At 42.6% G+C, this 24,363-nt stretch overlaps 1 protein-coding gene across 1 annotated transcript; it reads right to left on the reverse strand.

Annotated features, from left to right (window-relative positions):
• Positions 1–1,244: 1,244 nt before the first annotated feature.
• On the reverse strand, positions 1,245–12,139 carry LOC132817812 (intelectin-1-like; the record flags this gene model as incomplete). Its single annotated transcript, XM_060828309.1, is given in 7 exon segments — positions 1,245–1,397; positions 1,986–2,089; positions 3,009–3,129; positions 4,463–4,621; positions 6,755–7,002; positions 11,579–11,639; positions 12,101–12,139. Coding segments are annotated over 7 exon segments (885 nt in total), but the record flags the coding sequence as incomplete, so codon positions are not given.
• Between the last annotated feature and the right edge of the window lie 12,224 nt (positions 12,140–24,363).

The raw sequence follows: 24,363 nt of genomic DNA on the forward strand, positions 1-24,363 counted from the left end.
CTGTTGTTTTCAGATTTTTACAATTAAATTTACTTCAGTTTTTTTAAGTGGTCCACATTTTCTTTAATCTGTAATTCTCCTTTCCCTCGTATTAGTTTTGCTATCCCAGTTTCCTACTGCACTCTCTCTCTTTGCAGCTCTTAGCACATTTTATGTTTATTTTACTGTCCCTCATCTCGGTCATCACCACCCTGGATTAGCAGTATGAGTGGCTTTGTGTTTTTGTTCTACGTTACACTTCACCCATTTTAATGCTGTTTTATAAGTAATGACCCTGCCTCTGAGTGATATGTACTAGAACTGAATTAAATTATGATCTGTACAGCTCCCATTGTTCATCTATAGGTTTATTCAATCACAATAATCCAATTGGAACGGTTTGTTATCATCAGTCTCTGTCTCACCCAACAAAGATTTCCTTTTGAAAAATCCAGAATCTTAATGACCAGATTATGCTTCTTCCTTTCAAACCGAACACTGAATTTGATCATAGTGAGATGAATCTTCTTTTGCCATTACACCATTAATTACGTCTGTCCCACTATACATTCCAACATCTATGATCATTTGTCACTTTATTGGTTCTGGACAAAAAAGTGCTCCCCAAAATTTATCTGGACTTCATGCAAGAAAGTCGCACTTCACTTGAGTTATGATCTTCACCCCCAAAAGTAAAGATTGCAATCACCAAATCAAACATCTTTTCAGGAGGTCTTAACATGTTAGAGGAGATTCAGGGTAAAATCTTAAGCAGCTCATGTCTGAAGCATGAGATAAAATGGGAAAAAGTATGAGCTTTTCAAAGAAAAAAATGAAATCTGTGCAGGGTGCATCTTGTCGTTTATTATTTAAAATTTACTTTTCATTGCAGTCAATCTCCTGAAAATCTTCTTAAAAGTTCTTCTTTCGTTAAGTCATAAAATAGTAAGGTTTGAATCATACAGTAAGTTATGGAAATAAATACAGGCAGGTAAAAGTTACAATTCCAGTTTATTCAGAACCCTTCAAGACTCTGATGGGATTGACTTCAGTACTAAGAAATGACGATTGCCAGAAACCACTATTATGATCAAATATTAATAATATTTCTGCAATGCCAAACATTATAAGCAGCACTTTCTTTGGAATAATGTATTTTCCTAAAAAGCAGAAAACTTCACCACAACAAACAAATTTTGAGAATATTTAAAATGCATAGCAGTCAGATGTCAGCGGACTAACAAGAGATTGCAATGAGGACTGTATTAACGGTAAAAGATCAACACTGCAGCCTCTGTCACCTCCTTCGATGCACTCCATCCTATATGCGTACCAACCCCATCCCAGTCGAAGGCTGTGAAATCTCCACACTGCCTTGGCGATGCCTCAGGGAAGTATCCTCCACCTCCAATACAGACCTAGACACAAACAATTTGAAAGATTTCAACAATTATATTTATTCGCATTTCGATAGGCAGAAACTTCAGGAAATGCATTATTGAGACCCAGGCTGATCTGCACTGATTCAGAAATGATTTCCCCAAAACCCCAGCACAAGCACTGGAAGCCACTGAATCTTATTTGGGGCAGTGTTAGACTTCAGTGCGGAAATGTAATCTGAAACAAAATCAGAAGTTGCTGGAGAAACCCAGCAGGTCTGACAGCATCTGTGAAAGCAAATTGATTGCTTCGGGTCCAGCCATGGCAATTAGTTCTGACAAAGGACCTGAAACATGAATTCTGCTTTCTCCCTTCGCGCATGCTGCCAAACCTGCTGAGTTTCTCCAGCAATTTACGCTTTCGTTTCAAACTTCCAATGTCCCCAGTTCCTTGTTCTGCTATAGAAACATAAGCTTAGTTGCTTCTCATTCCCATGTAATGCGTTTTGCTGGAAGGACTGTCCAGAGTTTCTGTTTGCTCACTCGTGAATCACACCACTTCCCTCCCTCCCGTCCCCCACCCGCCACTTCTCTGACATCCCTCTTTCCCGCAGTTCCCTTACTTACATGTTCTGCATTGCATCCTTTATATTTCACTCCAGAACACATTGCCATTGCTGCTTTTTCATTGTTAAAAACCCTGAATTGGACAAATCCTGGATCAAACTCAGCTGCAAACACAGAACAAATTACACGATTATTTAGATATAAAACAATTATACATCTGGAACTTCTGACAAAGTTCTGTACTTATTGAAAATGTGCAATTGTCAATGAGTAAAAGGAACTGTTTATAGCACCAATGGTACATGTATTCCGGTACAGCCTCTATGGATTTGAACATTTTATTTGTGTTTATTGCTGTTTCAAAATGATGGCAAATACTGCAGTGTGTGATCCCTTAATCATTTCACTGTTTGAGATTAGGTTCCCCACAACAAGTCCACACTGATCTTCCAAAGAGTAACCCACCCAGACGCATTCTGCTAACACTATGGGCAATTTAGCCTGGTCAATTCACCTGACCTGCACATCTTTGGACTGTGAGAGGAAACTGGAGCAAAGCCACGCAGACACGGGGAGAATGTGCAAGCTCCACACAGACAGTTGCCCAATGTTTGGATGGAAGCTGGGACCCTGGTGCTGTGAGACAATGCTAACCACTGAGCCACTGTGCTGCACTGCTAGCCGAATGTCTCCAGTCTTCCCCACGATTATTATCCTGAATGCACTGAAAGTTTGTTGGCACCATGTTCATCAGCAACTTCCAAAAAGGAATGTGATGCAAACTGGGAAAGGGGGGAGAGTGTAAGATTCTGGTTCTGATTGTTTACTCTTCCATAACAGGACTGCATTTTCCACCCGTTTTCCCAAATGTAAAATGTGTTAAACTCTCCTTGATAAATGTGGTTTAGGGGCAGCTGAAAGGCATTTACTCCAAATAACCTTCCACTAGCCCTATATGGGTAAACCAGATCACAAACAGGAACTTCTTGGGGCTTTTCAGATGTTGTACAAATCTTTAAGTTATCGGTTGAAGGCAAAAGCCTTTTTAGCCAAAAAAAAGTAAACAGAGCATTTTGCACTAACCTTGAGAACTAGGCCCATACAAACTTTTGACCTTCGCATCATTGCCAAGGTCATAAAGAATTTGAGAGAAAGGTCCATTATTTTCTTGGCATATCCCTTTGTTGTATTCTACAGGGAATTGCTGAAATTGAGCACATTGGTCACAGGTTCAAAAATCAGCACTTGATGTCTTGATTTTATATTAAAAAATCTTCCTGTGCCCATTTCTCCCACACTTCTTAATTTCTCAGTTATCTCCTCGTTGAACAATATCGTCCTACCCAAAGCTTTTCAATTTCATTTCATCCATGAAGGCATTACTGCTTTCTCTGTTGAAGCTCCCAATACCTTTTGATTATCATCCTGTTCCAATGACAACATTGGTGTCAGCCTGTCAGAGGGGATTGGTCCAAGTTTCACAGTAGGACCTTGGCAACACAATCTAGACTGCCATTTCAGTGCAGCACAGAGGGTCTGTTGCATTGGGAGAGGATGTTACATTATTGGAAGATTCTTTGCATGATAAATTCCAAAAACAACCCACAACTCAGAAGGATAGAGATGATTTTATGACTCAATTCAAATAAAAGCAGGATAATTCCCCTAGTGTCCTCATCTACAATTGTCCCTTAATTGCTCTCTCTGAACTCTTCCTATCAATGCAGCTTTTAGCTATAGAACAAATGACTAAAATCAATTCATTGCCTTTGAAGAAATTAATGACAAAATATAGATGTAAAATTATAATAGTAACTGCATTTCAATAAATTATTCCACTGGCTGTAAAATGTTTTGAGATAGCTTTACAAAGTACAAAATACAAATTTTGTTTTGTTTTTCATTAAATTCACCAATATTCCTATGCAAAAACCCAGCATTTTCCTATTGTAGGTGTCATCTTCAACAGGAAGACGCTAACCATGTACTAAACCACAACAGTAGAACTGGATGCATCTTTTAGAATGCTTAATTTTTGCATTTTAAACTGTAGTTTTAAAATTGTCCTAGCTTATGACTGTCAAATGCATCAAGGAAGAAGGTAAAGGTAATTTCACCATTGTCTGACTGGATCACAGGGCTGCTCTCTCATTACAGAAACTGCTAATGGTGGCTTAACCTCAGGGTCACCGTGCCCCAGGTAGGGGGAAGAGGTTAAGAAAGAGAACCCTTTATGGTAACCTCAGCTTATGTAGGAACTGAACCCAGACTGCTGGCATCACTGCAAACTGTAAACCACCTTCCAGCCAACTGAGCTAACTGACCCCACTTAAATGCAGCAAAAACAATTATGTTTGATTACAATATGCACCTGAGTTGGAAGAATTTTAAGTTAATGTTGATACAAGGCCATAGTGTGCCAAAACAGCTACATTATGAGCTCTTTTTCAGGTGCAATTTCTCGATTGCAAGCCACTGCGGCTCATACTGTGCTTTTATTTTCCATATTTTGCAAGAGGCAATGCTGAGACACTCACATGGAACAGCTGATGCAAGTTTCCTCCATATTCTTCTAGGAAGTTGGTTTCGGTGTGATAGCGGAGGATTGCTGCATCTTTCCAGCTGCTCAGTGGTGTGTTATTGGGCACATGCCAGATCGCTATGTCTGAGGCCTCTATGTCATAGTAACCTGGGTTCTGTTCAGAAATAGACACAGATCGTCAGAGCAACAGCGAATAGAGTTCACGAGCATCACAGAGCTACTGAAGACAACCTGGATAATAGTCACATGCTGCTGTAAAAAGTGAAATTGAGAACACTTTCGTAGAATGTCTACATGGCAAGGGAAGACCAATCTTCCATAAAATCCCATATCAGCTTACTTTTTAATAATTTGGTTCTCAGAATGTAAGCATTGCTGCTTTGCTGGGCCAGCTTTTGTATCCCTTCCCAATGCCCTTGAGAAATTGGTGAATTGCTTGTTGAACTGCTGCAGTCCTTGGGGTGGATGCACAACCACAGGGCTGTGCCAAAGAGTCTCTGGGCTTTTGAGTTCCAAAATAGTGAGGAAATGACATTATCACTCCAAGTCAGAATGGTGAGTGTCTTGGAAGGCTACTTGCAGCTGATGGTGGACCCATGCATCTTCTCCTATTGTCTTTCTAAATGGTTGAGGTTACAGGTTCAGAAGCTGTCGAGTTTGTTTTTAGATTAGATTACTTACAGTGTGGAAACAGGCCCTTCGGCCCAACAAGTCCACGCCGAAGCGCAACCCACCCATACCCCTACATTTACCCCTTACCTAACACTACAGGCAATTTAGCATGGCCAATTCACCTGACCAGCACATCTTTGGACTGCGGAGGAAACCCACGCAGACACGGGGAGAACGTGCAAACTCCACACAGTCAGGAATTGAACCCGGGTCTCAGGCGCTGTGAGGCAGCAGTGCTAACCACCGTGCCACCCACAAGACAGTGCGTCTTATAGATGGTACACACTGCTGCTGCTCTGTTTGTGGGTGAAGGTGACCATCACCAAGAGTATTTCAGTTAGTACTCTTCACCTGCCTTTTCCTTAAAGACTCGTGCTTTTCCTCTTGGCAGATGCTTATTCGATTCCTTTTGCAAAGCCAACATTTACCGACCTACACAACACACTCAGACATCAGACCACAGTTCTTCACCAATTGCTGCATAAAAAAAGTTATTCCTCACGTCACCATTGGTGTTATTTGGGTCTCAGCCATTGGAAACACCGCACGGATCTTGAAGGCAGAACCTGCTGGATCACGGTTGACTGGATCATAGAGTGGTGGATTAGGGAGGATCAGCATGTGTATTGGCTTTCCTCTATCCTGAAGTACTATGTTATTAGTAGCATCTCAAAGTATTTTCAGTCTCACGCATCTCCTACTGTTACCCAGGTCATGTCCCCATAATTCAAATTAACATCTAATTGTTACATTCTCCAAAAATCTTTAAAAATATTGATCCTTTCTCCATTCTCTTTTGTTCACTGAAAACAAATACAATTCAGTGACTCTCTTGTTACTGAATCCAACATTATGGAATCATTACTTAATTAGTGTCCTTGATTAGTTTCCCTACAGTATGGAAACAGGCCCTTCGGCCTAATGACTCCACACCGGCCCTCCAAAGAGTAACCCATCCTCCCTCTGACTAATGCATCTAACACTATGGGCAATTTAACATGGCCAATTCATCTGACCTGCACATCTTTGGACTGTGGGGGGAAACCAGAGCACCCAGAAGAAACCCACATAGATATAGAATGTGCATACTCCACACTGACAGTTGCCCGAGGCCGGGATCGAACCTGGGTCCCTGGTGCTGTGAGGTAGCAGTGCTAACCACTGAGCCACTGAGCCATCATGCCGCCCCCAATAAAGAAGTGTCCTCTGAACTCCACAAAAGTGAGTACTGCAGATGCGGGAGATTAGAGTCAAGAGTGTGGTGCTGGAAAAGCACAGCAGGTCAGGCAGCATTGGAGTTTCCGGCATCACACGTTTGACTCTTCCTCGGAACTCCTCCCGTCTAGCCTCATGGTACAGAAAGAATATTAATTATTTTATAAGTTTACAGTTAAACCCAACCAAATCATGCATGATTTTTCAATCGGTGTATGTCCACATATTCTTTGATAATTCGCTTCCCTTTATACTACTTTACATTTACTGTTCTAGTTGTTTGACATTTATACCCACATTTCAATTTCTCTTCCTTGCTTCAATTCTGGTCAGCGGTCCCACTTACACCAGTCATGACAAGCATTGTTTTAAACAAAGAGATTTCACAGAAACTGGTCACCTTCAGGTCATCACTTGTCGCTCCTTCCGGTGAACCAAATGTCGCGTAGTTGGACCATGACCCATCTCCTGCTGGAAAATTGACATTACCCCCTTGCTGACTGGACCAGCGGTCCCCAGTGGTGCACTTCCCGAGTATATTGTTCTCATGGACACTTGCAACCAGAGTCCAACCCCCTCTGTCGGTAGTCATGTCACAGAAAGCCTGGTAGCTTTCACCATTACTGGTTATCAAGCGGTGAATGCCATCTGTGGTGAAGAAAGTGATATTCAGCAAATCAGAGCAATCATGAGTAACGCTGGCTCCTGAACCCTGTGCATCAACTCGAGGGAAGTACCATCACAAGGGGAAGGCAAATGGGAAAAGAATCTCTTCTGATTACACTTCTTATGTGTTGAATCATTGAAAGGAAAATCAAATAGGATAAATTGACAAGCTCATTTGGTCTTAAAATAAGAAGTAGTGTGATTAGAGGGACACAATTTTTGACTCTGTATGTATGTAATATATATTGTATAGTGAAGGGGGAGTGGGTTCGGTTGCATGGAAAAATACAAAATCAAAATGGAAGGAGAAGGTAAGATTGCAGGTTAGTGATGGGGCTGATTATTACTAGAAAATAAAAGGGACAAAATATGCGAGTGTCATTTTGTATCAGGGAACCATAAAAGTGTAGGGAAACTGGATAATCGAACAAACAAAGCGTGCCACTATGGCTCAATGGTTAGCACTGCTGACTCATAGCACCAGGAACCCAGGCAACTGTCTGAGTGGAGTTTGCACATTCTCCCTGTTCTGCATGGTATCCTCTGGGTGCTCTGGTTTCCTCTCATGGTCCAAAGACGTGCAGATCAGGTGAATTGGCCACACTAAATTGCCCATAGTGTTAGGTGTATTAGTCAGAGGGAAATGGGTCTGGCTGGGTTACTCGTCGGAGGATCGGTGTGGACTTGTTGGGCCAAAGGGCCTGTTTCTACACTGTAGGTAATCTAATCTTAAAGGCTTTGTACCTTAATGCATGCAGCATTCTGAATAAGGTCGATGAAATTATGGCGTAACTCAGGGTAAATTGCGGTCACAAAGACTTTAAACTAGGTAAAGTGAAGGGAGGCTCAGGAGGTGTGATTGAAGTTGTATAAGACTCTGGTGAGGCCTCATCTGGAGTATTGTGTGCAGTTTTGGTCGCCATACTATAGGAAGGATGTGGAAGCTTTAGAACGAGTGCAGAGGAGGTTTACCAGGATGTTGCCTGGAATGGTAGGAAAATCTTATGAGGAAAGGCTGAGGCACTTGGGGCTGTTCTCATTGGAGAAGAGAAGGTTTAGGGGAGATCTGATAGAAGTGTATAAGATGATTAGGGGTTTAGATAGGGTAGATACTAAGAACCTTTTACCGCTAATGGAGTCAGGTGTTACTAGGGGACATAGCTTTAAATTAAGGGGTGGTAGGTATAGGACAGATGTTAGGGGTAGATTCTTCACACAGCGGGTTGTGAGTTCATGGAATGCCCTGCCCGTATCAGTGGTGAACTCTCCTTCTTTATGTTCATTTAAGCAGGCATTGGATAGGCATTTGGAAGTTATTGGGCTAGTATAGGTTAGGTAGGATTCGGTCGGCGCAACATCGAGGGCCGAAGGGCCTGTACTGCGCTGTATCTTTCTATGTTCTATAACAAGAAATAGGACAGCAAATGAGAGGATAACCATGAGTAGAAAGACAGTCAATACAGGGCCGAAGGTGTTATGTTTATATGCACACAGTATACAAAACAAGGTACATAAGCTTGTAGTGCAGATTGAAATTGGTGGGTATGATGTTGTGGGTGTCACAGCAACATGACGGCAGGAGAGCCGCATGAGATCAGGACAAGGAACGAAATATCCAAGGATATACGTCTTACTGAAAGAACAGGCAGAGGGGGCGGGGTTTCCTTGTTAGTAAGAAATGAAATTAAATCAATAGCAAGAAGTGATATGGAGTCAGAGGATATAGAATCTGTGTGGTTGGAGTTGAGGAAATGCAAAGGAGGAATTATCCTGATCAGGATGTGGGGAAGAAAATAAATCAGAAGATGTTAGAAAGGCACTCTTACAATAATCCTGGGGGACTTCAATTTACTGAGAAAATCCAGTTGATATCACAGTCCAAGAAAAGGAATTCGGTGAATGTCTGCAAGATGTTTTTAATGGAGCAGCTTGTGGTACAGTCCACTACAAAACAGACAGTTTTGGAATTGATGATGTGTATTGAGCAAACTTGATTCGGGAGTTGGGTCCACTCCAGCGGTAAGTGACCAAAATATGACTTGGAGGAGCTGGGGTGTTAGACTGGGGTGGACAAAGTTAAAAATCACACAACACCAGGTTATAAAGTCCAACTGGTTTATTTGGAAGCACTAGCTTTCAAAGTGCCGCACTTTCTCCTACATCAGGTGGTTGTGAAGCAGGACCATAAGAGACAGAATTTACAGTAAAGGATTACAATGATACATGTGTTAGAATGGATTTGCTAGTTTTGATTCTTTAATACAGAAATCCCAGAACTTCTTTTAAGTCACATTCTCAAGATAATTCAAGATTTTATATCAAAAGGTGACATCTCAGCTCAGACAATGCCTTAAATGTGCAAGGTTAGAGTCTGTCTCTATCCCAATCTTGAGTCAGACTGGTTCTAAAACTCGGGCTAATTGTCTATCTCATATGCCAGGCAAGGATGCCCTGAGGCATGGTACATTGATGAGACCAAGCAAAAGTTACAGCAACGGATGAATGGACATTGTACAACAATCAACAGGCAGGGGTGTTCCCTCCCAGTCAGGGAAAACTTCAGCGGTCTGGGACATTTGGCCTCGAACCTTCAGTTGATCGTCCTCCAAGGCAAACTTCGGGACTGGCAACCATGCAAAGTGGCCAAACAGAGGCTGATAGCCAAGTTCGGTACCCATAAGGATAGCTTCAACCGGGATCTTGGGTTCATGTCACACAACAGGTACCTCACTGCCCTATACACTCTCTCTCACACACAAGTACGCACTCTTACATAAACACACCCTCACACAGATCCTCTCTCATACGCACACACATACACCTCCCACACACACACTTTATCAAGTTTGCACACACACAAACACACACTCTCCTGCATGTGCACACATGGATGAATTCGTATTTGCAGATACATTCTATTTAGATTAGATCACTGTGTGATCCGTTAAACATTTCACTGTTTGAGATTAGATTCCCTACAGTGTGTAAACAGGCCCTTTGGCCCAACAAGTCCACACCAACCCTCCGAAGAGTAACCCATCCAGATCCATTTCCTTCTGACTAATGCACTAACACCAAAGGCAATTTAGCGTGGCCAATTCACCTGACCTGCACATCTGTGGACTGTGGGAGGAAACCGGAGCATCCAGAGGAAACCCATGCAGACACGGGAGAATGTGCAAGCTCCACACAGACAGTTGCCCAAGACTGGAATTGAACCTGGGACCCTGGTGCTGTGAGTCAGCAGTGCTAACCACTGAGCTGCTGTGCCACCCCTCTATTCTGTTCAAACAATACAGAACCTGCAAGCAGTCAATGCAGGCAGTCAATTCAAGTAAGGTTTATAAATTCCATTTTGGAAATAGAACCAGTCTGACTCAAGGTCAGGATAGAGACAGACTCTAACCTCACACCTTTAAGGCATTGTCTGTACTAAGATGTCAAATTTTGTGATTAAACCCTTAAATTATTTTGAGAATGTGACTTAAAAGAAGTTCTGGAATTTCCATATTGAAGAACTGAAACCAGCAAATCCATTCTAAAAAATGAGAGACTTATCAATCCATCACTATAAATTCTGTTTCATATGGTCCTGCTTCACAACCACCTGATGAAGGAGCAGCACTTCGAAATCTAGTGCTTCCAAATAAACTTGTTGGAATATAACCTGGTGTTGTGTGATTTTTGACTTTGATCAAAATATGACAGAATTCATCCTGCAGTTTGAGAGGGAGAAGCTGGAATCAGATGTAACAGTATTAGAGTTGAGTAAACGTAACTACAAAGACATGAGGGAGGGGCTGTCCAGGGATGATTGGAAGGGCGGGGGGGCTAACAGGGAAGATGGTGGAGCAGCAAAGGCGGGAGTTTCTGGGGGTAGTTTGTGGAGGCACAGCAGAAATTCACCCCAAGGACGAAGAAGCATACTAGGGGAAGAATGAGGAAGTCAGGGACGGCATAAAAACAAAGCAAAAGGTTACAATGTCATGAATGAAGATTAGTAGGAAGCCAGAGAATTGGGAAGTCTTTTAAAAATTGTACAGGATAACCTAAACAGCAATTGGGTTGAAGAAGATGAAATATGAGGTGAGCTAGCTAGTAATCTAATAGAAGCTTGCAGGGGTTGTTTATCAGGTATGTATATAAAAGGATAGAGAGAGACAAAAGTGGACATTGTACCTCTGGAAAATGAGGTTGGAGAAATAGTAACGAGGAGCAAATAAATGGCAGAGGAAGGTACTTTGCATCAGTTTTCACAGTGGAAAACACCCGCAGCAGGTCAGAACTTCAAACGGGTCAGGGAGCAGAAGTGAGAGTAGTAGCCGTCACAAAGGAGATGATGCTGGAGAGCTGAAAGGTCTGAAGGCTGGTTAAATCACCTGGATTAGATGAACTACACTCCACTGAAGGAGATAGCTGAGGGGATTGTAGAGGTGCTGGTGGTGATTGTTTAGGAATTACTGGTGTCGGGGAGGGCTAGACTAAGTTTTGCCCTTTCCCCAAGGCACCGAAGGGAATTGTAAGCACACTGGCCACACTTGATGTCAAAAACATTTACCTTGGGTGATGTCATGTTTTTCTTTGAGTTCCCGACAGCTCCTTGAGAAATCATGTCGGGGCTTCGATTTACCATTACAGCCGTCATATTTCAACTCGAAGTTGCCAACTACCTGGAAATTTCCCTTGTCCACTTTTGAACCATGAGTTTCATCTTAAAATAAGAAAAAGACTTTGCGTCATTGGACATAACAAGACACAGGCACGAAGAGACAGGAATGTAGCAGCATATAAGGTAGCGGTGCAGAGAAAGGAAGAGAAAAAGGGAAGGGAGTGAGGGGGTGAGGGACACAGAGACACAGCGATTCAGACAAGGAAACAAAGAGAAAGAGAAAGAAACAGAGAGAGCCATGAAAAGAGACATGGGATTGAGGGATGATGACATAGACAGACAGAAAGCTGGATAAGTGACAAGGAAAACAAGAGGGGAGGGAAATAAATCTGGAACAGAAATGCCAGGATCACAGAGAAGGGAAAGGTAACATATAGTGGTTCTGTTCGCCGAGCTGGAAGTTTTAGTTGCAAACGTTTCGTCCCCTGACTAGGAGACATCATCAGTGCTGTGGAGCCTCCTGCGAAGCGCTTCTGTGATGTTTCCTCCGGTATTTATAGTGGTCTGTCCTTGCCGCTTCCAGGTGTCAGTTTCAGCTGTCCGCTGTAGTGGTTGGTATATTGGGTCCAGGTCGATGTGTTTGTTGATGGAGTTTGTGGATGAATGCCATGCCTCTAGGAATTCCCTGGCTGTTGTTTATAAAATACCATGCAAGGACTGCACAAAACACTATATAGGAAAAACAGGAAGACAGCTAACAATCCGCTTACATGAACATCAACTAGCCACGAAACGACACGACCAGCTATCCCTAGTAGCCACACACTCAGACAACAAGCAACATGAATTCGACTGGGAAAACACTACTATCATAGGGCAAGCCAGACAGAGAACAGCCAGGGAATTCCTAGAGGCATGGCATTCATCCACAAACTCCATCAACAAACACATCGACCTGGACCCAATATACCAACCACTACAGCGGACAGCTGAAACTGACACCCGGAAGCGGCAAGGACAGACCACTATAAATACCGGAGGAAACATCAAAGAAGCGCTTCGAAGGAGGCTCCACAGCACTGATGATGTCTCCTAGCCAGGGGACGAAACGTTTGCAACTAAAACTTCCAGCTTGGCGAACAGAACCACTACAACAAGCACCCGAGCTACAAATCTTCGCACAAACTTTGGAAAGGTAACATATAGAGAGATGGAGTGACAATTTGGGCAGTGAGGCAGAAAGGAAAACAGGCACATAAAGGGTGAAGGAGTTAACAGAGCTTAAAAATGTGTTGCTGGAAAAGCACAGCAGGTCAGGCAGCATCAAAGGAACAGGAGAATCAATGTTTCGGGCATAAGCCCTTTTTCAGGAATGAAGGAATGATCATTCCTGAAGAAGGGCTTATGCCCAAAACGTCGATTCTCCTGTTCCTTTGATGCTGCCTGACCTGCTGCGCTTTTCCAGCAACACATTTTTAAGCTCTGAACTCCAGCATCTGCAGACCTCACTTTCTCCTAGAAGGAGTTAACAGAGTCTGAGTTAAAATTAGAACGAGAACCTTGAGAGGAGGGAGAAACAGCCAGGCTGACAAAATTGCCCACGTTTAACACGATCAGGAAGAATAGGACCATGAAAAAAAAGCCGCAGGCAGAAGGACAATAAGGAAGAGGCAATAGATGGAGAGATTTATGTTGTATTGCCGGTCAGAGGCATTGTGTGTCCTCTGGCACACTGCTGACTTGATTACAGTCCTGATGGGAACGCCGCACTGATCATCTATGGGTAGTCAGTATCCTCTTCATCAAGCAATAAAGAGATGTAGCTCCAAGAATGTCTGGGGGAGGGGATATGAATCCTGGGGAATGAGGGAACCCCTGAGAAAGGATGCAATGGTACAGACCAGGATCCAAGCTGTTCTGTACAGTCCCACCCATTATTTTATGTATCCCAGTTTAAATTCACAAAACAAATACAATCGTGATAGAGTCATCACTTACCTTCATGTTGAATAGGGGATTGCTCAGTGCTGGCAATAACAAGGAATAGAAGAAGGATGACCTTCATTTCTTCACAACAGCTTTTCTGTGAAGGGCTGTAATTCTGGGGTCATAGTCAACAAGATAAGGGAGGAGAGAAAGTACATTACCTCAGCTGGCATTTTGAATGTTGCATTAACGCATTAACTCTACACATTGGGATGGATGAAGTCAGTTCCTGCCTTATTGTCGAAAGTTACTCATGGGTATCACTGGAAATCTAAGTCAGACTGCATAGAGTAACCTGGAGATAGTGAGAACTGCAGATGCTGGATGGAGAGTGGATGGGGAGTGGAGATGGATAAAGCACAAAATCACCTCCTTGTGGGCACATATGGATAGATAAAAATGCCATCTGTGCAAACATTCCTTAACCAAATAATACAACAAAATCATTGTCAAATCAGGTAGAGAATGATATAGAGAGAGCAATAAGAATGGGGTAAAAAGGAGAAATTTTGAAAAATAAGAATTGTTATAGAGTTGTTGAAAATGGCAAGAATAGTTGACAGGAAGGGGCACATTCTTGCCTTTGTAACAAAGGTCAGAAGTTTAAAGTCAAGGTAATGGTTAGCTAATGGGAGGTGATGCACAATTAAACAATGAACAGATTTTGCAATTTTTTCTCTTCTCAATGATTGGGGGAGTACAGCCCATCAGTACAACAATAAAATTCAGCCAGGACTGTCAAATGGATATTCAGCTAATCCACCTCCAGATGTGCCCAGAATCACAGTGGCCAGTCTTCAGCCAATTCAGTTCCCACATACTATATCTAGGAATGGCTAAGGGCTCTGACAATATTCCAGCAATAGCACTGCAGACTTGTGTTGCAGATGTTCCCATAGCCAAGCTGTTCCAATACAGGTACAAATGGGATGTACTGAAAATAGAGTAAATTGCCCAGATATGTCATGTATTTAAAAAGCAGGCCAAATTAATCATCCCATTAGTCTACCCTTGATCATCAGTAAAGTCATGGGAAGAGTCACAAAAAGTGCTACCAAGCAACAATAATCTGCTCACTGATGCCCAGTTTGGATTTCTCCAGGGCCTCAAAGCTCATGACCTCATTATAGCCTTTGTTCAAACATGAACATCTTCTGAAGGAGACTTCCCACACCTCTCTCTATCCCTGGCACCTCCTCCTCCCACACTCACTACCAAGCTAATCGGGTTTAATTGCAATTCCTAGTGTTCCATGTGCAGGGAGTTCAATCCGTTTTGTGAGTTGCAAATGTTTGTAGTTTACCCAGCCAAGATCTAAGAAATTAGATCTTATGAGAGTAGACATCTGTTATGTGTGGCAATAATTCTAAATAAAGCACTTCAGTGCATTCATCAATGCTGAGTTAGAAATGTATCTGGCAGTTGCTATCTTGGCACAGCTCTGGCACTGACGAACATGCAACATTTACATTGATTTATGAAGAATTTCTGAACTTGCTGGGCTTGTATAAAGAAGCCTACAACATTTGGATTTTGAGGCTTGAATTAACATTCATGTCAATTAATTAACATTTGAAAACTGCACCCAATGTCATGTGACGGAACCTGCAGGATTAGCTCCAACTGTAGCCATACGCACAGATGACAATGACCACAAATTCAACTGGGGTAACACAGCAATCATAGGACAAGCTAAACATAGAACAGCCAGAGAATTTCTAGAAGCACAACTTCATCAACAAGCACATTGACTTAGACCCAATGTAACGGTCACTACACCGAACAACCGGAACTAGCAGGAACAGCACCAAATGAATTCCACAAGACACAGTACAGCAGCACTTCACAGAAAGACCCAAAGCACTGAAGATGTCACCTACACAGGGGGTGAAATGTCTGCAAATCAACTTCCCAGTTCGGCGAACATACCCCAACCATGACAACCAGCACACAAGCTCCAAATCTTTACACAAACCTTGAACTTGTGTCAATAAGTAAACAAAAGAAAATCAGTTCATTCTTACTTCCTTCGATTTGCATTATGAATTCATCCATTTTCTTTCGAATGTTGTGCACATTAGGAGGATAGTTTTAATGTAATCCTTAAATGGTTTTTGTAACTTCTGGCTGATAAACTCTTCGAAATGAACTCTCAATCCCTTCCTGTCACGATCTGTTCATCATTCTCCACATTGTGGAGGTGGTGGTTTTGGGCTGAGGTGGACAAATTTTTAAAAATCACACAACTCCAGGTTATAGTCCAACAGGTTTATTAAGAAGTACTAACTTCAGAGTGCTGCACAGTGTCATGCACAGCGATCTTTTGCTTATAAATTCTGTTCTTTTATGATCCTGCTGCACAACCACCTGATGAAGAAGCAGTGCTCTGAAAGCTGGTACTTCCTTTTAAACCTGTTGGACTATAATCTGGTGTTGTGTGATTTTTAACATTCTCCATATTAATAACTTTCTGTAAAACATTCCAGATCTCCTCACAGAATAAAAACCTACATAGAACTCTTTACCAACGCTTGCATTGACTTTTAGCATTTAGCACATGACATTTTACTTGGTTACTTTCACCGGTGAAGAACAAAACAAAACTTTTTATCTTACTTAAGAACTAACACTGTGCTATTGATTTTCTTCTAAATAAACATGAAAGGGAGAAGAAGCCAGCTCTATAAACCAACATCTCACAGCTCTCAGTGTTCTACTTACGCTGATATGGGAGAATTCTTCAGGAATTTTCTGGGATAAATGTTGCCAAAACTCTGGATATCTGGCCCAGATGGTCTCCTGGTTTGTTTCAGAGATTCCTCCTCATGGCTTTAACAGCAATTACCAACAAATGGTAGCTGTCCTTCTGGATGGTGAGTATCCTGTTACGATGTATTTGAAAGCAACAGGATCATGATGTTCACTCACAAACACCTCAGCATTTCGCCTGAGGCATCGTTTCAAAACACATTAACCTTTACTTATAAATAGTCTGCACTCAGCCCGTTATCCACTTCTCCACTGAAATCAAGACGCATAGAGTCATAGAGATGTACAGCACAGAAACAGACCATTCAGTCCAACTCGTCCATGCCGACCAGATATCTCAACCCAATCTAATCCCACTTGCCAGCACCCAGCCCATACCCCTCCAAATCCTTCCTATTCATATACCCATCCAGCTGCAATTGTATTCACCCCCACCACTTCCTCTGGCAGCTCATTCCAAACACATACCACCCTCTGCGTGAAAATGTTACCCCTTAGGCCCTTTTATATTTCTCCCCTCTCACCCTAAACCTATGCCTTCTAGTTCTGGATTCCCCCATCCCAAAGACCTTGTCTGTTTATCCTATCCATGCCCCTCATAATTTTGTAAACCTCTGTAAGGTCACCCCTCAGCCTCCAACACTCCAGGAAAAACAGCCCCAGCCTGTTCAGCCTCTCACTGTAGCTCAGATCCTCCAAGTCTGGCAACATCTTTGTAAATCTTTTCTGAACCCTTTCAAGTTTCATAACATCTTTCCGATAGGAAGGAGACCAGAATTGCATGCAATATTCCAAAAGTGGCCTAACCAATGTCCCATACAGCCACAACATGACCTCCCAACTCCTGTACTCAATATTCTGACCAATAAAGGAAAGCATACTAAATGCTTTCTTCACTATCCTATCTACCAGTGACTCCACTTTCAAGAAGCTATGAACCTGCACTCCAAGGTCTCTTTGTTCAGCAACACTCCACAGGACCTTACCATTAAGTGTATAAGTCCTGCTAAGATTTGCTTTCCCAAAATGCAGCACCTTGCATTTATCTAAATTAAACTCCATCTGCTACTTCTCAGCCCATTGGCCCATCTGGTCAAAATCCAGTTGTAATCTGAAGTAATCTTCTTCATTGTCCACTATACCTCCAATTTTGGTGTCATCTGCAAACTTACTAACTGTACCTCTTATGCTCACATCCAAATCATTCATATAAATTATGAAAAGTAGTGGACCCAGCACCGATCCTTGTGGCACTCCACTGGTCACAGGCCTCCAGTCTGAAAAACAACTGCCCACCACCACCCTGTCTTCTACCTTGGATCCAGTTCTGTATCCATATGGCTAGTTCTCCCTGTATTCCGTGAGATCTAACCTTGCTAACCAGTCTCCCATGGGAACCTTGTTGAATGCCTTACTGAAGTCCATATAGGTCACATCTACCACTCTGCCCTCATCAATTCTCTTTGTTACTTCTTCAAAAAACTCAACCAATTTTGTGAGACATGATTTCCCACGCACAAAGCCATGTTGACTATCCCTATTCAGGCCTTTGAGAGGCCCTATTCTCTCCCTAGTTACCCTTTTGTCCTTAATGTATTTGTAAAAATCCTTTGGGTTCTCCATAACTCTATTTGCCAAAGCTATCTCATTTCCGCTTTTTGCCCTCCTGATTTCCCTCTTAAGTATACTTCTATTACCTTTCTACTCCTGGACTAAATTTGGAACGAGAAGTGATTGGTAGTTGCTGCAGCCTGCACTATCCCATGACCTTGGTTGGATGTTCTGTCATTGAGAGACAGGAGCAGTGCAATGGGCTCAGGAGTACAGGGATTGCAGGTTAAGACAGTTAGGCAAGTGGATGAGCGAGGTGAAATGTTGTGGAAGGTGAGGATGGTGAGAGGGTAATGTGATTGCTATGGGTAATGTGATCTATCCTCAGGGGTGGAGAGGGGGCTGTGAGCTGTGGGGGTGGGGGGTTGGTGAGCACTGAGGGTGGGGTTTTATTTAGCAGTGGAAGTGAGATGTTGGGGGGGGGGGGAGGGTGATGTGGGGGAGCTACAGACAGTACCTTCCAAACCCACAAAAATTTCTATTTAGAAGGACAAGGGCAACAGATATATGGAAATACCACTGCCGGCAAGTTACCTCCAAATAGGTCACCATTCTAATTAGGGAATTTAACACAGACATGCAGGCACACACAGATACACACAGACACACATGCACAGACACATACACACGCAAAGACATACAAACGGACACCTGCGCATGCAGACACACATGCACATACACAGATACACAGAAACACATGCACACAGACAGATGCACAAACACAGACACACACAGACACAGGCACATCCAAGGCTGGTCTGGAGAGGATTGCAATTGTAAAGAGGTCCCTCATATTAAGTAGCAGATGCTCATATTAAGAAATATTTGTGTTCCCTCAGCAATTTTTTTAACAGCTATTTCTCTTTATGTAATACACATTTTTTGCCTTTGGGCAGTATTCCTAACATTACACACATTAAATCGATTATTTCCATTGCAAGTGTTTCCAGCTACCTTCAAGTGAACAGTTTTGTAAAGACAAGGTGAATTTTATGGCACTGTCTGCAATTTGTAATCTACTCTCAAAAGAATTCAAAAGTGGAGGAAGTGAGACTAGTACTGGGTGTGTTCATCTCCTTCTGCTTGTATCTCAGAGGCAACATTGCACATAACAGGACAAAACTGCTCTGTTTCACCAAAGGCAAGGTTTGAAGAATGAAACAACTGTGTAACCTGAGAGATTTACAGGAATGGGTGGATGCCAACATCATAGTTTGACTCAAAAAGGAAGATGTCAAATCTTGCACCGTTTTGAATACATATTTCTTCAGGTAACAACTACATTAGCAACCTGACTCCTTTAATCACATAAATTGGCTGTAATGTGGAGTTTTAAAACCCAGGTAAACATGAAGAGAACAGATTTGGCCTTGTATGGGTAAAGCAGTTTGAAATGTATAGCATTGCATCGTGTGAAATTCTTCTTTTACTGGAATAAAATTAAGTTCAGATGAATTGATTTAGGCCAATCAGATTGAAGTATGTGTTAGAATTGGGAGTAAATGAGGACTGCAGATGCTGGAGATCAGAGTCGAGAGTGTGGTGCTGGGAAAGCACAGCAGGTCAGGCAGCATCCAAGGAGCAGGAGAATCGACATTTCGGGCATAAGCGTTTCATCAGGATTGAATGTTAGGATTAGTTGCCATTTAAAATATTGAAGGGTTATTTTGAGTCATGAGAGAAAATGAACACACATGGGATTTTCAACATTGATAAGAGAAATGAATATCTGGACAGGATACCTCCTACTTTTTTCTAATTTTTCGCCACTGAACAGAACTCATCACTCATCAGAACTCAGAAAGCATTCCTAAGAGACATTCTTGTATAAAGTTGCAAACTATGATAAGTTAGATGATACAGTAAATTGTGGAAACAAACATACACAGATAGCATTCCAGTTTATTGAAATATTATCAGAAATCTGATAGAAGACAGTGCAGAAAAAATAATTGTCAGAAACCCCTCAGATGATCAGCGATTCATGATATCTCCCGCATACCAAGCATTCAATGTTGTACAAGTAGTCCCTTCTTGGACTATTGCTAATTTCTGAATGTAGAATGAAGTACACAATTATATCAAGGCAATTTGTTTTAAACAAAGGTATTTCTTCACATTGCAGTCAATTGTCAGTGGACCAACCAGAGACTCCTGTGAAGCCATGGCCTGCATTAACGGTCAAAGATCAACACTGCAGCCTCTGTCACCTCCTTCAATGCACTCCATGACTGGTGTGTGCCAACACCATTCCAGTCAAAGGCTGTGAAATCTCCACACTGCCTTGGCGATGTCTCAGGGAAGTATCCTCCACCTCCAATACAGACCTAGACACAAACAATATGAAATATTTCAACAATTACATTCATCAGCATTCTGGTGGGCAAAAACACCAGGAGAAGAACTATTGAGACACAGGCTGGACTGCACTGATTCAGAAAGCTGCAGTTACAATCTCCCCACAAACAACAGCAGCTATAACATGGGGAAATGTGTGGTTATGCACTTTGCCTGCAAGGAGCTGAACATTATTTAAATGGGAGAAGATTGCAGATTGCAGAAAGGAGGAATTTGGAAGCCCTCAAACATAAATCACAAAAAGCTTGCATCCAATTTCAGCGGATCAGAGGGAAGGCAGACAGAATGTTCATCTTTATTTCAAAGGGAATAGAGTACAAAAGTCAAAAGATTTTGCTAAAACTATACAACACACTAGTCAGACCATACCTCAGATAAAGTGAACAACTTTAGGCTCCTTATCTCAGGAAAACATATTGGCATTGGAGGCATTCCAGGGACTGCCTGTCTCTAGGTTCACTAGGCTGCTCTTGGCTATGGAGGGACTGGCCTACGAGGAGACGTTGAGTAAGTTGGGCCTTTACTTGCTGAAATGTTGAAGAATGAAAGACAAGATTCTCAGAGACCTTGACAAGGTAGATGCTGAGAGGTTGTTTCTCCTTGTGGGAGAGTCTAGGACCAGAGGGCTCAATCTCAGAATTAGGGGTCACCCATTTATGACAGAGATGAAGAGGAATTTCTTCAGTCAGAGGGTAATGAATCTGTGGAATTCTTTCCCACAGAGGGCTGTAGATGTTGGGTCAATAAGTATGTTCAAGTCTGTGATAAAACAGATTTTTAATTCATGAAGGAATCAAAAATTGAGTTAAGGATTACCAGATCAGCCATGATCTCATTGCGTGGCTGTGCATGATTTGATGGGCTGAATAGCCCACTTCACTTCTTTTGTCTGATAGCCTTATGTTCTTAGTTAATCTAATCTGAGCTCCATTCAGTTCAAGGGGGAAACATAATCTGGGGTGCCTATTAATCCCTCTCCTAGAAAGGCTGTCTGTGGATGCTGCTTGCTTTCTGTTCCAGAAAAGAATCATTTCAGACCTGAAACAGTCATGCTGTCTTTCTGTCCACAAATGGTCCAGACCTATTGGGTTTTTCCATCACTTTAAAAACAATTATTTCAGATTTCCCACATTTGTAGCGTTTGCATTTGTTCCTTATTCGCTATTTTCTCGCTGGCACAATCAGCATGATGGACCAAATGGCCTCCTCTGCATCATTATGATTCTGTTTCCTCACTCGTACCATCCACCCACCCCTCTGACATCCATCGTTGCTGCAGGCCCTGTACCTGCGTGTTCTGAATTGCATCCATTGTATTTCACTCCGGAACACATCACCAGTGCTGCTTTTTCATTGTCGAATCTCACACACACTTTCTCCCTCTCTCACACACACATACACACTCACTCACTTGAAGGGCTTTTGCCTGAAACGTCGATTTTCCTGCTCCTCGGATGCTGCCTGACCTGCTGTGCTTTTCCAGCACCACTTTAATCTTGACTCATATCCTGGTTCAAGTTCACCTGCAAACACACAATAAATAGCATGGTTATTTAAGTATAAAAATAATACACATCGGGATCTTTGAATATCACATTTTAAAGAGGCGCAGTTAGTGAGGAGAAAGATATTAACGGATGGTTGCTGCTGTTGCCAGAGCTGCTGAGGATTTTCAGAATTTTGAGTTGGGGGAGCTATGGTGATGAGGTGGATCGTTTCCAAATTTGCTGTTTCTATTTCGCTCATATGCAGTCTGGGTGGTTGCATTCTCACCTCCCCTGTGCAATCTCACCTCACCTCTTCTGAACTGAGGTTAATAATGAGTCTAGAGCTGAGTGGCCCTGACAGAAAGCTAGCTAAGCATTGTCAGTTCTTGTATAATGACGTCATGGTTTGAAGAATGAGATTTTTTTATGAATCAAGTATATTCTTGAAGTAAAAAGCATTCTGGGAGTGGATTTGGAATGCACTAAAGCTTGGGCCATCAACGTCCAGTGGGAAAAGAGCATTGTCTGAGGTCTTCCTGCTGAAGGGAAATGGGGGGGTCCATTCAGTTATCGGACCCTCCCAGTGTCTCACATATATGTAAATATTTATATTGTATGTCGAAGAGTGGTCTGAAGTTTTGAGGATAGAGTCAAAGACCAATGTTTTGTTTGTTTATTTGAACATGCAAATGTACAGAACCGAACTGTATTTTTGACAATGTATACGTACAGAGATTCTTTTATGAATAAAGTATAGTTCTGAAATTTAAAAAAAAAAGCTTTGAATTACAAACATATAAACAAGAGTATTGGTCTGTTTAGCCATTCAATGAGGTCAGGACTCCTGTACAACCTGAACATCTGTGACTATCACGTAGACTGTGTTGCTGATTCTTGTTTTGGATGTAACAGGCCCTAAAATTCAAGCTCTTTATTATTTCCCAGTGCTGCACCAAGCTTTAGGTCACCAGTTGAAGGTGATGCCCTTTTACTGCTGGAAGAAAGCAAATAAAATATTTTGCACTTACATTGACTGAAAGGCCCAGACAACTGTTCTATCTCCTCATCAATTAATCTCCTCATAAGTGATGCGATTTAATGGTTCATTATCACCTTGACATTTCCTTCCATTATATTCGACAGGGTATTGCTTAAATTAAGCATATGGCTCACAGGTTGCTCTTCTATGATTCTTCTCTTCCTTTATCTAGATTAGAGTGGTGCTGGAAAAGCGCAGCAAGTCAGGCAGCATCCGAGGAGCAGGAAAATCGACGTTTCGGGCAAAAGCCCTTCATCAGGAATAGGGCCTATTCCTGATGAAGGGCTTTTTGCCAGAAACGTCGAATTTCCTGCCCCTATTCTTGATGAAGGGCTTTTGCCCGAAACGTCGATTTTCCTGCTGTTCAGATGCTGCCTGACCTGCTGCGCTTTTCCAGCACCACTCTCATCTAGGCTCTGGTTTCCAGCATCTGCAGTCCTTGTTTTTACCTTATCTTTCTTTGCCCATTTCTTCCACAATTAGAGTTATGGAGTCATAGAGATGTGCAGTACAGAAACTTCGTTCCAACTTGTCCATGCCACCCAGATATTCCAACCCAATCTAGTCCCATTTGCCAGCATTTGGCCCACATCTCTCGAAACCCTTCACATTCATATACCTATCCAGGTGCTTTTTAAATGTTGTAATAGTACCAGCCTCCACCACTTCCTAGTACACAACTTAGTTTTCTGCATCAGATGCTCCCGATGTGGTCATCTCTACATCGGGGGGACCAAATGTAAACTTAGGGAAATGCTCACTAAGCATCACAGTCGGGCCCATAGGCTCCGAGCGGACCTCCCAGTCATCACCCATTTCAATTCCCCCAACCATTCCTTTTCCCACATGACCACCCATGGCCTCCTCCATTGCCAAAACAAATCAGAGAGTCTATTGGAGGACCAACACCTTATCTTCTGCCTGGGCACCCTGCAGCCCAGAGGACTCAACACTGAGTTTTCCAATTTCAAATAATCTCCCTCCCCTTCCCTCAACTCCCTTCTCAGGCCCTGCCCCTCCCTTCCATTCCTCCCTGCCATCAACTGGATTCATTTCTCTCATTAACCAATCAAGTCATATCCTCTACCTGTCTTCACTTATCCCCACTTCACCACCCTGCCCCCCGCCACCCCCTTTATCTGCTGCTCCTCCTACACCCATTCCCAGTCCTGAAGAAGGTTTACACCAGCTACGTTGACTTCTGCGCCTCCTGATGCCTCCTGCCTGTCTATGTTGGATTCCAGCATTTGCAGTTTTTTTGTCTCCACCACTTCCTCTACCAATTCATTCCATTCATGCACCCCCTCTGCGGGCAAAAAGCTGTCCTTTGTGTGCGTGTGCGTGTGCGTGTGTGTGGCTGCGTGAGTGTGTCTGTGTCTGTGTGTCTATGTGCATGTGAGAGAGAGAGTGAGCGAGAGAGAGAGAGAGAGAGAGAGAGAGTGAGAGTGTGGTGGGGTTACTGTCATGTGACATGAACCTAAGAT

This window comes from Hemiscyllium ocellatum, chromosome 8, assembly GCF_020745735.1.
Source record: "Hemiscyllium ocellatum isolate sHemOce1 chromosome 8, sHemOce1.pat.X.cur, whole genome shotgun sequence".
Classification (NCBI taxonomy): domain Eukaryota; kingdom Metazoa; phylum Chordata; class Chondrichthyes; order Orectolobiformes; family Hemiscylliidae; genus Hemiscyllium; species Hemiscyllium ocellatum.